Genomic DNA, 16404 nt, shown 5'->3' with positions numbered 1-16404 from the left:
AGGTTGATTACAAAAAAACCACACAAAAAAAAAAAACAGGATCTTGACACAAACCAAAGATGTAGTTTGGTTTGAGCAGATCAAGCTGAGTTATACCAATTGGGGAAGTGCCTGCAGACTAGGCACTACACCAGTGTTAATGTTATTTCCCTTGTCTCTATCTGCATGAAAATGTCTGTATCAATTTCCCCACAAGGATCTCACTGATTGAAATTTTTAAGGTCATTAAAAAAAATTGAGTAACTACGATTTACCTTCTTTCAGGGTGTTTTCACACCTGGTCCCCTTCAGCCCCCAAAATGAACTTGGGGCAATTAGTCAGCATTTTTTGTGCATTTGTGAACACTTCAAAGAAACTCAGACCTCTCTGAAAAGGACCGAACTGAGCCCACCTTGGTTCACCTAACCTGTGAACACAAAGTGCTCCAGGTTCGCTTCGCCCTTCTCCATTGTCCCTCTAGGCTTCCCATAAACAGATCACTTGCTCTTGCACTGGAACGCTCGAAAAAAACAATTAGACGGAACCATGGCCACTGGTAATGCTAGCAAGACTAGTGGATGAGGAGTAGTTTGGTCTGAGGAAGAACTACTGCACTTCTCCAGATATGGACCAAAGAAAAACATCACACGGCAACTGTCCACAATGCACAGAAATGCTAAGATTTTCCTCCAATTTTCAGTTCATAGGAAAGCGAGGGGGTTCATTAAGACTGCACTGCAGTGCCATGTCAAAGTAAAAAATAAAAAAAACTACATCAAAAATACTTTACCACAAGCGATAAAATGAGAAAAAGCCATAATCCACAATGCACATCCATAATCCAAAGCAGCAAAGGTCTGAGCTCCTGAGGAACTACAGTGTGAACAGAAAGAGGACTGAGGCCCCATCAGAGTTGAAGTGGACCAAAAAGAGAACCAAGTCCACTTTCAAATGAACTCACAATATGAATGCCAAAAAAACTACACAAAAAAAACAAAAACAAATTTGAGTCCCTTTTGTGTTGGTCCACTTTAAGAGGACTGAGTTTGGTTCATTTAAAAAGCACTATATGTGAAAACACCTTCAAAATAGATGGATAACTGGAGGAATGTCACAGGAAAAAACCGGATCAATATGTTGCTTATATGATTACAATTCCACCTGTGCCATTAATTCTTTGAATAAAAAAGGAAAGCTTAATGAAGCATCCATGTAGGGTGCCAGTGGGGCTCTCACCTCTACCCCTTGAGGTACTTCTGCCTCTTGGTGCCCCAGCTATCGGACCCCCGCCTCGCCCTGTCAGCCGAAGTACAGCTGCACTGTTTACAGACATGGAAAAATTTCTCTGCAAAAGAAGAAATTCGGGGGGGGGGGGACCAGCCAGCTCTTTAATCCTGTGCACACTCTATGTAGGCAATGCCTGTAAAGCGCTTACAAGCTGATAATAAATGCATGCACACTGCAACGATATTTTCATAAGAGCTCCAACCTGTTCCTCCTCTGTAAAAGACACTAATGCCAGTGGTGGCAAGGGCTCATCTTGTAAAATGGGCAGAAATTCCTTATCATGTAGGTCTATAGGGACCTGGGAGGGAAAGAGACAAACATTTGTGTCACAAGTTCAACATGCTTTGAAAGAATGGGTTTTAACACAGCAGACAAATTAACATGAAACCAGTCAGTAACATACACTCACTGGCCACTTTATTAGGTACACCTTCCTTGTACCGGGTTGGACCCTTCAGAACTGCCTTAATCCTTCGTGGCATAGATTCAACAAGGTACTGGAAACATTCCTCAGAGAGTTTGGTCCATATTGACATGATAGCATCACGCAGTTGCTGCAGATTTGTCGGCTGCACATCCATGATGCGAATCTCCCGGTCCGCCACATCCCAAAGGTGCTCTATTGGATTGAGATCTGGTGACTGTGGAGGCCATTTGAGTACAGTGAACTCATTGTCATGTTCAAGAAACCAGTCTGAGAGGATTTGAGCTTTATGACATGGCGCGTTATCCTGCTGGAAGTAGCCATCAGAAGATGGGAACACTGTGGTCATAAAGGGATGGACATGGTCAGCAACAATACTCAGGTAGGCTGTGGTGTTGACACGATGCTCAATTGGTACTAAGGGGCCCAAAGTGTGCCAAGAAAATATCCCCCACACCATTACACCACCACCACCAGCCTGAACCGTTGATACAAGGCAGGATGGATCCATGCTTTCATGTTGTTGACGCCAAATTCTGACCCTACCATCCGAATGTCGCAGCAGAAATCAAGACTCATCAGACCAGGCAACGTTTTTCCAATCTTCTATTGTCTAATTTTGGTGAGCCTGTGCGAATTGTAGCCTCAGTTTCCTGTTCTTAGCTGACAGGAGTGGCACCCGGTGTGGTCTTCTGCTGCTGTAGCCCATCTGCCTCAAGGTTCGACGTGTTGTGCGTTCAGAGATGCTCTTCTGCATACCTCGGTTGTAATGAGTGGTTATTTGAGTTACTGTTGCCTTTCTATCAGCTCGAACCAGTCTGGCCATTCTCCTCTGACCTCTGGCATCAACAAGGCATTTTCGCCCACAGAACTGCCGCTCACTGGATATTTTCTCTTTTTCGGACCATTCTCTGTAAACCCTAGAGATGGTTGTGCATGAAAATCCCAGTAGATCAGCAGTTTCTGAAATACTCAGACCAGCCCGTCTGGCACCAACAACCATGCCACGTTCAAAGTCACTTAAATCACCTTTCTTCCCCATTCTGATGCTCGGTTTCAACTGCAGCAGATCGTCTTGACCATGTCTACATGCCTAAATGCATTGAGTTGCTGCCATGTGATTGGCTGATTAGAAATTTGCGTTAACGAGCAGTTGGACGGGTGTGCCTAATAAAGTGGCCGGTGAGTGTAGATCAGAACACAAATCAACCCGTGAGCCAATTTTACCTTCTATAATATAGATGTAATGCTAACCTTATTCTTTAAATAGAGAGGGAACAATCTGTTATCAATCCCTAATCTGTCATCAATGTTATCTTATATTGGCTTCCAGAATGGATATGCTACGCTTACCTTGTTATCCTTTACATAAAGTGCTAGCATTTCTTCTCTCCCGTAGCGGTAATCTGCAAGTTTATACTTTGGCAATGCAGGTGAGAGTGGCGGGGAGGCGACAATGCTGCTGCTCCCAAGGCCACTGCCACCACCACCCCCAGACAGAGCCCGGAGCCTGCAGAGTAAAAAAAAGAAAAAGAAGAAAGCATCTTTATTTTTGTCATTGTACAGGTTACAACAAAATTTGTACTCTGCATCCTATTATATGGGAGCAGTGGGCAGCTGCAGCGTGCAGGGACCAACTCCAGTTCTTCTTTCCATTGCCTTGGTCAGGGGCACAGATAGGAGTATTAACCCTAACTAACATAGTACATATCTTTTTGGGTAGCAAATGAGACAGGGAGAGTGTGCCTGGGCTGAGAAGACAATCTGTGTCTTGACTTGCACAAAAAAAGACAGAAAAGATGTGTTTAATCCATCAGAAAACCACTTCAACGAATCAATTGATGTTAACCAATTTATGCAGCTGAGTATTGTTTCAGCCTGATTAGCTGTGATCTAATGCAACTGGTAACTCACCATTCTGGTCCAAAGTTGAGTGTCTGGGTTTCAGCCATACTTCCTTGAAGTTCTATGAAGATGAAAATGAAACTCAGTGTGCCTTAGTTTAGCTTATATTTGCACAACAATTACAAGAATCACCACATCACATCGTATTGCAGTTTACTTTCAAATTGTACAAATCAACATAGTATAAATATTTTCAAAAAAGCAGTTTTTATTACTGCCTAGGAGTCGCTTGTGCTTTCCTTTGCCTCATTTTGTGACCCGTGAAATCCCTTTTTGTTTTAGTCATCTTTCTTCAAAAGTATTTTCTTATTTCCAACTGAAAGAAACTTATTTCATTGGATTTTGAAAAGGTATAATATCTTGGTTGTATACCTTTTCAAAAGCTTATGCCGTCACCGTCCTTCTGTTTGTAAGTTAGCATAGGTTGCTAGAACCACGATGCGGTAATGTTTTATTGATTTATTGACTGTAAAGGAATAATGCTGATCGTGCCTAACACAAAGGGGAGACGAACGTGCCACGTCCAGTCCCACGTCTGCCTCGGTGGGCGTGCTGCAGGTTGAGTGAGTTGAATCTAGAATATTCTCATGCAAATTAGCATAGTAGCTTTTCACTGTTGTTACTACACAAGTATTTTTTTCATTAATATATTGTGTAAAGTAATGTACTTTCTTCAACTTTTCATTTGTGAAGTGTTTACTATGAAGCAGGGCATATTCATGGAGCTTGAGTGGTCTAATTAATGAAAAACCTGTTTATTTTCATATTATCAGGTTTGAGAGACCACTACCATTGTCTGTAGATGTCTAATGTTCATTAGCTCAATCGATGTGTAAAAGCAAGTATTCAGGGAAAGGATATATGCAAGAAAATATTTTGTTTTGTCCTTTTTGCCATAACTGTCAGAGTAAATTGAACACTTTATTGTTGTTAATAGTTCTTATACAGGTTTAAGGAGCCTTGTTTTGTTATAAGCTATTCGCGACAGGCATGGGCGCAAGTCCATGAATACTGGGATGGCATCCAGCACTTTATATGTACCCCCATCCATAGGATTAGTGGCTGAGTCTGGAAGGGCAGCCGATGTAAAATTTTGCCAAATCATTAGGCGGATTGACAAGACCATAACGGATCGGTCGAGGCTCACTACCGGATCGGTCGAGGCCGGGGTTAACAACGACCGCCATTGGTGCTGTGCCCTCACAGGGTACCGATGGAAACTAAAAAAAAATCCGCTGTGGCAACCCCTGAGAAACAGGGAACAAGCCGAAAGAAGAAGATAATACCTTAGTTTTAAGTAGATTGTTATTTCAATTTAAGCCATAAGTGTGATACTGATGGATACTTTGGCTAATATTAGTTACCCACCGGTGTCTTAAAAAAATTTTCATTAATAACACTTATTTTGCAGTGGTTCTTTCTCTTCATCTGCTTTTTTAAATCTATTTGAGAATGTGATGCAACTGAATCGTGACTTTAGGCTATACTAAACAACTTTATCAAAGATTAGTTCAACTAAACAGAGTTTCTGAATAGAAATATTGGGGATCAATCTAAAATAACCAGCTGTGCCCTTTGAGTGTGTAAACCCATAGGACTAGATGCCTTCGCTGTCTGTATTCCAGTTGGTTCCATAGAATAGTCTGCCTTCCTCACACGACCAGATTCAATTTCAATCTGCTACAGCTATTTTAAGAAGTCTCCCGGTCTGGGAGGACGGTTGTCTCAAGACACCTGTAATTGACAACAGGGTCCCCTCAAACGTCAGCTTGTAAAAATAAAATTAAAAACCCAACTACAACCTATCATTTTCCAGATGGAAAATTTCTTGTGTGTTTACATGGGTGTTGGTTGTAATCGAACAACCCATTATTAAGATTTGGTTTGCCAGGCCATCTTTATGTGTGGACACAAAAAGAGATGACGGTAAATTGACAATCCTGGAGAGACCTGGATGTTCCAGTCCACACGGCACACGGACCATGGAGTCAGGATCAGCCACGTGGAGACAGGCAATAAACCACCACCACCACCGACCAACCCCACTAACGCTTACCACTTCTGTGGCACTTTCCCATCAATGTCACGTATGAAGCATTGGCCAGTGCCAAAACAAAAGAACATTAGACGATAATAGATTATGCAAGACGTTGTAAGATTTATGGTATATGCTTCTCCAGCTGGCCAGCTTTGTAGGCTACCCTGATCTAGCCCGAACGACACAACTTTTATCAGATAGACTTCGTTTACGATAAGAAATGGTTCAAGTCAACGGAAAACCGGACTGACCAAAATGAAACCCGGACAGTGCAGTTACTGCACCCTATTGACAAGCCTTAGTAACTTTGTGAATCGCTGACAAGTCAAAGGCAGACAGACAGGAATACCTTGTTCACGAAACGAGGTCCTCCCATATGCCTGTAATAAATCATCTCACAGATGCCTCATAACCAACCTGACAACATAGCCAATCTATCAATTCCCACACCCCTGATGACTCGACATTCAAAACGTTACGTTGTGATATTCTATGGATGATGCTAAGGGCAGTCAGTGGCCCACCATAAACAAATATTAACGCCAATCAACTGCGACAGTGATATGTCAACGGGACGTTTAGCCATACCTAGCTAATGAGCTAATCAGTAAAGGTTGACGACATAGCTTCACTGAACTGCCACTAGGCTGTATGCTTGTGTGACACTAGGTTAGTGGACCAGACAGCATAGCAAGACAGTCCCAGCTATTTAAAGCGTTGGCCGAATGAGATCGTAAACTAGCCAGATGGGCACAACGCGTGCCTGCCAACGTAATGTTGTAGTTTCCGAAATGTCAGCTCCGAAAGTTAAATAAATCGTGTCACGTTGTCGTTAAAACCAGACGAATGTGTAACACGCTAATCCATACCCTCAACACTCGGTGAGGCTAACAGGCTAGCTGCATGAGGCCTATTAGCCCGAGCCCACAATGGAGCTAATCGTCGCCGAAACCCAGACCGCTCCCATCGGCAGTCAGCAATACGTGAGGCCGGTGATGCATGGCCGAGTAAACACTGTTTTAACAGCAGCCCCGAACACTCGCAGTTCATTAGATTGCGACTCCGTGGCAAATTACCTCGCTTGATTTTATAGCTAACGTCACTTGAAAGCCAGTGAGTTTGTTTTAATTTTCTGCTGTCTTACCTCTGCTTGCTCTGACAGCACGGGATATGTATTCGAGTTGTGTGGTTCTCTCTCAGTTCTACACAAGATGGCTGAGTACTGGTCACATGACAGATAAAACCCGTATGCCGTGGAAGTATTCGCTGACTGGTCACCTTTGCCAACTTGTAAATTATAACGCAATATAAATGTTTTTACGGTAATAACTGTGACGTCCTTATTTTAATCTCGTGACACGCCTTCGTTTTGTACCTTAAACAACATTTTTAAACACGTCAGAAGCTACTCACTTTTTATGGCTGCATGAGTTACATACTTGTAGTAGTAGTAGTAGTAGTAGTAGTAGTAGTAGCAGTAGCAGTAATAATAATAATAATAATAATAACGATGATAATAGCAGTAATAGTGATAACTTTATTCATAACACCATTTTTGGAACAGTTTAACAAGTGCTTCACAGGAAGAAAGTAATGAGCAAAATGAAATATCCTACAATTAAAAGAATAAACACAGAAAGAAAAAACAAGAATGGACAAGCCAGGGGATGCCTGAGATTTACTGCCTTTTAGATGTGTTTAGTGCAAGATTACCAGCAATTACTACCTGCAACCACAGGGATGTAACAAAAAAGAAAACTGAACGAAAAAACAAGCAAACATCCAATTAAATTCTAAATACACACACAGCACATCTTACAATGCTGTGATTGCAAACCAGGGCTCCAGGCTAACTTTTTTCCTCACCGACCCGAAAAACTATTTTAACCGTCCCGAAGTGAATGTGAACCATCCCAAAAATCAAAATGTTGTTTCTTTACTTTATCATTGTCTATAGTTGTTGTTAGTGGCATTACAAAAACAACATTGGAATGAGGAAATAAATAAGTACATTTATTTATTTACCCCCCCCAAAAAAAAATGTCAAAGATTTGCTGGTTCCAGTTTCTTTAATGTGAGGATTTGCTGCTTTTCTTTGTCATTTATACCAGTAAATGAAGAGTCTTTACATTACATTACAGTCATTTAGCTGACGCTTTTATCCAAAGCGACTTACAATAAGTGCAATTAACATAGGAAATCAGGAGAACTACAAGTCATCAGAGGTCATAAGTGCATCTAAACAAACATCTAAGAGCAAAGCCAGTGCTAAAGTAAAAGCGCAAGAAAGAGAAAATGAGTGAATATAATAGGTGCTAAGAGCAAATAACAGGGTAGTAGTTCTTGAAGAGGTGAGTTTTCAACCTGCGCCGAAAGATGGGCAGCGACTCTGCTGTCCTGACATTGGTGGGGAGTTCATTCCACCACTGTGGGGCCAGGACAGAAAAGAGCCATGACCGGGTCAATTGGCAGCAGGGGCCTCTGAGCGACGGGGCAACCAGGCGTCCCGAGGCAGCAGAGCGAAGTGGTCGGGTGGGGGTGTAGGGCTTGACCATGGCCTGGAGATAGGAAGGAGCTGTTCCTTTCACTGCCCTGTAGGCTAGCACCAGTCTTAAACTGGATGCGAGCAGCTACTGGGAGCCAGTGTAGGGACATGAGAAGGGGAGTTGTGTGGGAGAACTTAGGGCGGTTGAACACCAGACGAGCTGCAGCTTTCTGAACAAGCTCCAGACGTCTGATGGCTGGCGCCGGGGCACCAGCAAGGAGGGAGTTGCCGTAGTCCAGCCAGGAGATGACCAGAGCCTGGATGAGCACCTGTGCCATCTCGTTGGTGAGGAATGGGCAAATCCTCCTGATGTTATAGAGGAGAAATCTGCAGGAGCGACCAACCAATGCAACGTTTACAGCAAACAACAGTTGGTCGTCCAGGATTACACCCAGATTCCTCGCAGTGGAATCTGGGTGTGATCCTGGTGGTGACGATCCTGGTGGTGATCCACCGTGGTGACGCAAACCCATCCGAGCTGGCGTCACCACGGTGTTGTCAATGGTGATGGCCTGGTCTTGGTGCAGGCAACCTTTCCCCGGGAGGAACATCAGCTCTGTCTTGTCCAGACTGAGCTTCAGGTGGTGTGTCGCCATCCACTCGGAGATGTCAGTCAAGCACGCAGCAATGCGTGTTTCTACTTGTGTGTCAGAGGGAGGAAAGGACAAGATCAGCTGGGTGTCATCGACATAACAATGGTAAGAGAAGTTCATGCGAGCGAATAACAGAACCCAGGGATTTCGTGTACAGGGAGAAAAGGAGAGGACCCTGAACCAAACTTTGTGGAACACCTGTAGTCAGTTTGCGAGGCTACGACACAGATCCCCTCCATGTCACCTGGTAGGAGCGACCCGTCAGGTAGGATGCAAACATTGAGAGTGCAGAGCCTGTGACACCCAGCCCCTTGAGGGTAGAGAGGAGGATCTGGTGGTTCACTGTGTCGAATGCAGCTGACAGGCCCAGGTGTATCGGGACAGAGGAGAGAGAGTTTGCTCTCACAGAGTACAGTGCTTCTGTCACTGCAAGGAGGGCCGTCTCTGTCGAGTGACCCACCTTAAACCCAGACTGGTTGGGGTCCAGGAGGATGTTCTGGTGGAGGTACAAAGAAAGTTGGTTAAAGACAGCATGTTCGCAAGTTTTGGATAGAAAGGGTAGAAGGGAAACCGGTCTGTAGTTTTTGACGTCAGAGGGGTTAAGTGATTTTTTTCTTGAGAAGGGGGATGACTCTAGCAGACGTGAAGGCAGATAGAAAGCATCCTGCCTGAAAGGAGGTGTTGATGAGGTGGGTTGGAAAGGGAAGGAGTTCAGGTGCTATAAACTGAAGAAGAGGGGAGGGGACCGGGCCAAGGGAGCATGTGGTGAGGCGACTGGATGTGATGAGGTTGAGGACCTCATCGGGGGAGAGGGGAGCAAGGTGGGATTGGGTGGGACATGGAGAGGTGAGGCAGGTTGCAGAGGGTGGGCTAGTGCAAGAAGCACTAACTGGGTGGTGAGAAAAGGAGGCTCTGATGTCATTTATCTTCTTGTCAAAGAAGTTAGCAAAGTCATCAGGGAGAAGGGAGGAAGTAGGAGGAGGAGGTGGGGGTTGAAGAAGTGTAGAGAAGGTTTCAAAGAGTTTCTTAGGATTAGAGGCAGAGGATAGGATTTTAGAGTGATAGAAGGCAGCCTTAGCAGCAGAAAGGGAGGAGGAGAAAGTGGAAAGAAGAGATTGGAAGTTGAGAGGGTCCTCTGGGAGTTTGCCTTTTCTCCATTTGCGCTCTGCCATTTTTAGGCTCCGTCTGTCAGTACGTACTGAGTCGGACAGCCAAGGGGCAGGTGGAGTTCGGCATGCAGGCCTGGAGGTGAGGGGACAGAGATTATCCAGACAAGAGTAGAGGGTAGAGAGAAGAAGATCAGTAGCAGTGACAGGGGGCAAGAGAGACAAAGATTCAGGTGTAGGGAGGATAGAGGTAACAGACGAAGAAAGATCAGTGGCGGAGAGAGAGCGGAGGTGTCTACAGGTGGAAACCATCTGCGTAGGGGGAGGGGCTGAGGGGGATAAAGAGAGGGAGAGAGTAGGACATGAAATAGTGGTCAGAGAGCTGGAGGGGAGTAACACAGAGACTGGAAATAGGACAGTGTCTAGTAAAGATAAGGTCCAGCTGGTTGCCGGCCTTGTGGGTAGGAGGAGAGGGTGAGAGGTGAAGGTCAAAGGAGGAGAGGAAAGAGAGAAGAGGATCTTGCTTGTCAGTGTGGATGTTAAAGTCACCGAGAAGGATAAGTGCAGAGTCATCAATAGGGAAGTGCGAGACAAGTGTGTCAAGCTCCTCCAGAAACTCACCAAGGGGGCCTGGTGGGTGGTACACAACCACAACGGTGAGTTTGACTGGATAAGAGACAGTAACAGCATGAAATTCAAAGAGGGTGGAGAAAATTGCAGAATGGAAACAAGAGAATATTTCCATTTCAGGGAGATTAGCAGGCCAGCACCACCACCTCGCCTCCCAGCTCTGGGAGTGTGAGAAAAGGAGTATACATCTGACAGAGTTGCGGGTGTGGTAGTCTTTTCTGGCATGATCCAGGTCTCAGTTAGAGCAAGAAAGTTGAGAGAGAGCAAGGATGCATAGCCTGAGACAAACTCAGCTTTCGGCACCACAGACTGGCAATTCCAGAGCCCTCCCGTCACCACTTGTTCAACGTGAGTAGAGAGTGGGATAGGTGAGATTGGTAGGGTCACAGCGCCTAGGAGTGACCCAACGTCTATGCCAGCCCCGGGAAGAAGAAAGGACAGGATAGCGAAGGAAACACATAGTCTATACTAGGTACACAAAATACAGATGACTCACCGGATCTAAAAAGAGTAGTCCCTGCTTGACGAAATCTTGGCTTGACGAAGTCTTGGCCTGAAAAAGTCGCGCTTGCCTTTGTTCACTCTAGCCTTTGTTCAACCTAGACCTGTTTGCCCTCAGCTTGTTTGCCTGTCGCTTAGCAGCAGTGATTTAAAGAACACTGACTGCTAATTGTCTGCCAGAAGTGTAGGCCACACCCTGGCCACTTAACACCCAATTGGCCAAAGAGGTACACTGAAAATAGGCTTATTGCCCAGAAACTGGACACTTATGTAAAACTCTATCAAACCTCACACAAAACTATTAAAACTGCAAACAACAAGTTACCAAGGAATATGTTTATAAGCTAATAGGATAACTAAGTCAAAACAGCTAGGCAACAAGAAATATTTAAGGACACACTAGGTGAAAAACAGCTACATGTAGAATAAGATCCCACTAGTTCCCACTAGGAACCAGCAGCAGATCTATAGAGTCTTTGGGTTTTGAGCTGTTGGCGGGACAAAAGAAGCAACTTGAAGACTTTACTCTGGGATCTAGGAAATGGTGATGAACATTTTTCACAATTTTTTTTTAACATTGCATAGACTAAAAGATTAATAGTGAAAAAAATTCAGCATATTATTCAATAAAGAGAGTAATCAGTAGTTTCAGACATAAACCAGCATGTAAGGAACAGAACTGTAAGACAGAATTTAGTAACAGAATTATTTAAACATTGTGTCTCATGCCAAGTGTACATCACACGACTTTTAAAATCTTTTAAAAATCCTGTAAACGGAGAGCAGCTCACAGCTAACGACTGTCTGAAGACTTTTAAAAATAGTTGTTAATAGAGCGCACACCAGGCGATTTAGGAAGGACAGAGAATCATAGTGGGGTCACACATCACAGCATTTTTACAAGACTTTTTCAAGTCCTTGCTCTGTTACAACAATTTGCCATGGCAACGCAGTGTACCGGAATGGTCATCAGCGTTCGTCAGCACAACCGGTGCTGAGAAGCTGATTTTCTATAGTTAACGTTTATGTTACACTGTCAGAGAAATTTAACAACAGAACTGATATGAAGTTAGAAAGCTTATTATTCTATCTTATGTCAGAATACAAAACTACATCTTTTTGAGGTAGTGTAGCAAACGTACCGGTAGCCTAGAAGACGTCTTTACAGCTAACGTTACCGTAGACAGGGCTATTAGACTTACCGGTTAGTGCTTGGGTTAGCTAGCTAGTAGTTACCTTTCTCTAAATGGAAACAACATAACGTTAGTTAGGCTAGCTAATCCCCCAATAATCTACACATTCGTGTTGTATGAGCTAGCTATCGACGACGTTAGCTGAGGAGGTAAAAATTGTTTGCTAGGTAGGAAAAGAGGAAGGCCAAAGAGGAGGTTTATGGATGTGGTGAGGGAGGACATGCAGGTGGTTGGTGTGACAGAGGAAGATGCAGAAGACAGTGAGAAATGGAAACGGGTGATCCGCTGTGGCGACCCCTAACGGGAGCAGCCGAAAGCAGTAGTAGTAATAGCTTGAGATAGTTTTAACTCACCAGGTAGTTGAAGGGCATCGGTGAACTCGCACCACCTTTTATGTTTCTCCTCTCTGTTGTGGTAAACGTCTGCCGCGACGTTAAAAAGGCAGTCGTGATGCTGCCACAGCTACCCCAACATCTCTTCTTGTTGTCTCGTCCATTTCTGTCCCGCCGTGTTTTTGGTTGTTTATTCTTCTTCCTCGGGTTCATTGGCAGTTGGCATTTGGTTTTATTGTAAACTCATTCATTGGCAGTTGGCAAACCACGCGAACAGTTGCAACACTGCACGTTTGACAGACCCCCGACAAATTCAAACCATTTTGAAATCCAGTAGGTTGCCGACAATTTCCAGACTAGAGCGGGACAGAAAAATTCCGCCTTTGACCATCTCACATTACAGGACTGTTAAAACTGACAGACTCGGGATTTTGCGATGATTTCTTCAAGATTATTCTGCAACTGTACAATTAGTCGGGAGTTCCATCGGGAACTTAAAATCGGGGCCTTCAGTCTCAGTTTTCTCAGTCTTTGTACTGAGGTCTTCGTACTATAAAGCCACTTCTCCGCCACTTTGTCACTGCTTTCACAGAGTCATACTGCTGTGCAGGAGGACCATGAACAGATATTTGCAGTAGGCAGTTGAGTATTTCATTTGACAGGCAGGACCTCCAGTCTGACTTGATCCTCTTCATGCAAGAGAAGCCACACTCACAGCAAGAGGAGCTCATGGGAAGGACGAGGCTGATCTCTGCTACCACCTGCATGTGCTGGAATAGGCACTCTCTTCCAATGGCACCCTCAATCAGCTGCTGCCATAGCACCTGGGAATCAAGGTACCTGTAGTGGCGGGCAACGAGAATCTTGAGGTCAAGCCACTCTCTCTTAGCTGTTTCCACAGATTCATAGTTCTCACGTCTCGAGCACTGCGTGGAAATTCTCCATAAAGACATTCAGCTCAGTGGTGCCAAATGTTGCCAGCTCGGTGGTGTAATCTGACCAGTTGGACAGGTCAAACAGTGTGGAGGTTGCCTTCAGTATGCCAGTCTCCAGACTCTTGAATCACTCTGACACAAACTCACAGAAGCCATTGGTGAGGTGAAGCTTGAGGGTGTTAAAATTGTTGTCATCAACACTGGTCCTGCATATCTGGATGTCCTGCCAGGTACTTTCAGCCGCAACTTCATTCATGAACTGGCGTAACCTTGGTCCTGGGTTTGTCTACAGTTAAAAGAAGCAGAAAAACATAAAAAAAAAAAACACTTTAGTACATTTTAATCACCAAAAAAATTTTAAAATTAAAAATTACAATACTTTTTTTAAAACTTTAATCATGTTGAGCTGTGAAATTAAATAAATTTATGTAATTATAAATAATTAAATATGTATGTGTGTCAATTACAAATAACATTTTCTGCTTGACATTTAACACATAATGACGTCAATCTTTTTTTTTAAAGTAAATGTCTTTTTTCCCCCTTTTTCTCCCCAATTGTATCTGGCCAATTACCACACTCTTCCGAGCCGTCCCGGTCACTACTCCACCCCGTCTGCTGATCCAGGGAGGGCTGCAGACTACCACATGCCTCCTCCGATACATGTGGAGTCGCCAGCCGCTTTTTTTCACCTGACAGAATTTTCGCCAGGGGGACGTAGTGCGTGGGAGGATCACGCTATTCCCCCCTCCCCTGAACAGGCGCCCCAACTGACCAGAGGAGGTTCTAGTGCAGCGACCAGGACACATGCCCACATCCGGCTTCCCGCCCGCAGACACATTCAATTCTGTCTGTAGGGACGCCCGACCAAGCCGGAGGTAACAAGGGGACTCCAACCGGCGATCCCCGTGTTGGTAGGCAACGGAATAGACCACTACGCTTTCCGGACGCCCTATGACGCTAAATCTTAAACAATGATTTCTCCCCTGTATGGCCACGAGAGCCAGTGTTGTTGTCTGCAGACCATCCGAGACCATCTGCAATGTGAGGCCTTCTTGCTGGAATAAGAGGCTGAGGTACTTCAGTTCTTGCAAGACATCCAGCATGAGGTGAATGAAAAGCAGCATATTGTACTGCTTCAGCGACTGGGTCACAAGCTTTGCCCTCCTTTTCATGGCTGCACTTGCTTCCCTGTCATTAGAGTCACTGGCATGGTTCTCAAAGTGTACCTAAATGGTCCTGTAGTTCCTCATCAAGGCTTCTAATGTGTGCTACATGTGTAGTAGCCGGCGAGTACCTTCAGTGTTGCCTGGTCTCACAATGGAAATCTCCATCACCTTACTGATCTCCTCAGGTTCCCGTGTAGCCTTGGCAGAGCAGGTGTAGTGCGTGTGGACGGCACGTAGGGTTTGCTTGATGTCTTGCAGCTGAGGAACCTGTTTGACACAGTCTAGAGCAGCTAGCTCTAGACGATGAGCCATACACCAGATTGGGACAAGGGATGGGCACAAACGGTGGGAGTTTGGCGGTCACTCTGTTGTTCACACCCAGCATAATGGCAGCTCCATCAAACCCAAAGCCAACAAGACACTGTTTCAGGTCCTCCTCTCCCACTCCAACCTTAAACAGTCCAGCCAGAATAGCATCAAAAATTCCCTGGCCATGGCCATGCTCCAGGGCAACAATCTGGATGAGCTGGTTCACTGGTTTACCATTCTGAAGGTAAGTGCAGCAGATAAGCTCCCGGCTGTGGCGGTCCCGTCCATCGGATGCGCTTCCCGAAGGAGGGGGGTAATGTAACGATCACGGATGAATAGGCTCGGTAGCCCTTGGCTAACGGGTTGGACCCTTTAGTCGAGCGGTTATCGATGTCTCCTGCGGTGCGGGAGATATGGGTTCGCGCTGCGGCAGTTCCTGTAGTTGCTCCCTGAATTCGCTGCTATATATATATACACGTAGGCTCATCGTGCTCTTTCGCTCTGCTCCTAATTTCTACACATCTAATGCGGAGAATTAAGGACTTTATTTCAACCAAACCAGAGTTAGTTATTGCTGTAACAGTGGAAAGAGTAACCTAGATGGTGTTGAGTTTAATTTTGTTTTTCTGTGGAGTTTGAATTAAGTGTGTTTTAGTACAACAATATAACTAGTGTTCTTGCAAATGAAGTCTGGTGGCTTTGCAGAGTGGCTGTTTTTATGTTTAACATGATGTTATTAACTCACAGAAATGTCTGTCTCTGAGGGATTCTTTCATAATGTTGTCTGACATAACAATATGAGCCTGTGGGAAAAACTAGCACTTTAAGTTGATGTACCTTAACAGTGCGCGTTTGCCCGCTGAAATTACACGCAACCCATTTCGTGGCTGCACAAATTCATCCACAAATTGTTGTCCGCAAACACATCAACTCAGTGGACAAGAACATTAAGTTCACAAGAGAAGACGTAAAGAACAACAGTTTGCCCCTCTTGGACTGTGACGTCCACATTGGGGAAGACAGGAGCCTCCACATTGGGGTTTACAGGAAACCTACACACACAGACCAATATCTACTTTTCGACTCACACCACCCTCTGGAACACAAACTGAGCATCATCAGAACTCTGCAACACAGAGCTGACAATGTGCCCAGCAGCACTCAGGCCCAACGGGAAGAACACAAACACCTGAGGGGAGCTTTAAAAGCCTGCGGCTACCCCAGTTGGACCTTTGTGAAAACTGCAACACATTCCAAAAAGACCAACCAGGTGAGCTACGAGGAGAAAAGGAACAGAAGGAATAGCAAAGTCATCCCGTATGTTTCTGGGGTCTCCGAGAAACTCAGGAGAATTTTCAACAAACACTGCATCCCGGTATACTTCAAACCCAGCAACACACTCTGAAAAGGACTGGTTCATCCCAAAGACCGTGTACCACACACCCAAAAAAGCAATC

The 16404-nt window shown here is 44.8% G+C and overlaps 1 protein-coding gene across 3 annotated transcripts in view; it reads right to left on the bottom strand.

Moving 5' to 3' along the window:
- The window catches only part of gigyf2 (GRB10 interacting GYF protein 2), a 28151-nt gene extending 21294 nt beyond the window's left edge, over positions 1-6857 (bottom strand). For all 3 annotated transcript variants that reach the window (XM_056292704.1, XM_056292705.1, XM_056292706.1), the window contains exons 1-5: positions 6779-6857; positions 3606-3657; positions 3045-3201; positions 1470-1565; positions 1217-1325 (exon numbers count right to left, since the gene is read on the bottom strand). In XM_056292704.1, the coding sequence (XP_056148679.1) occupies positions 1217-1325; positions 1470-1565; positions 3045-3201; positions 3606-3643 (400 nt within the window). In that variant the 5' untranslated portion in view covers positions 3644-3657; positions 6779-6857. The remainder of the gene's footprint in view (positions 1-1216; positions 1326-1469; positions 1566-3044; positions 3202-3605; positions 3658-6778) is intronic.
- Positions 6858-16404: the final 9547 nt, after the last annotated feature.

Source organism: Lampris incognitus, chromosome 14, assembly GCF_029633865.1.
Source record: "Lampris incognitus isolate fLamInc1 chromosome 14, fLamInc1.hap2, whole genome shotgun sequence".
Taxonomy (NCBI): domain Eukaryota; kingdom Metazoa; phylum Chordata; class Actinopteri; order Lampriformes; family Lampridae; genus Lampris; species Lampris incognitus.
The sequence above is the reverse complement of the archived record's forward strand: the minus strand, read 5'-3'. Positions and strand labels throughout refer to the sequence as shown.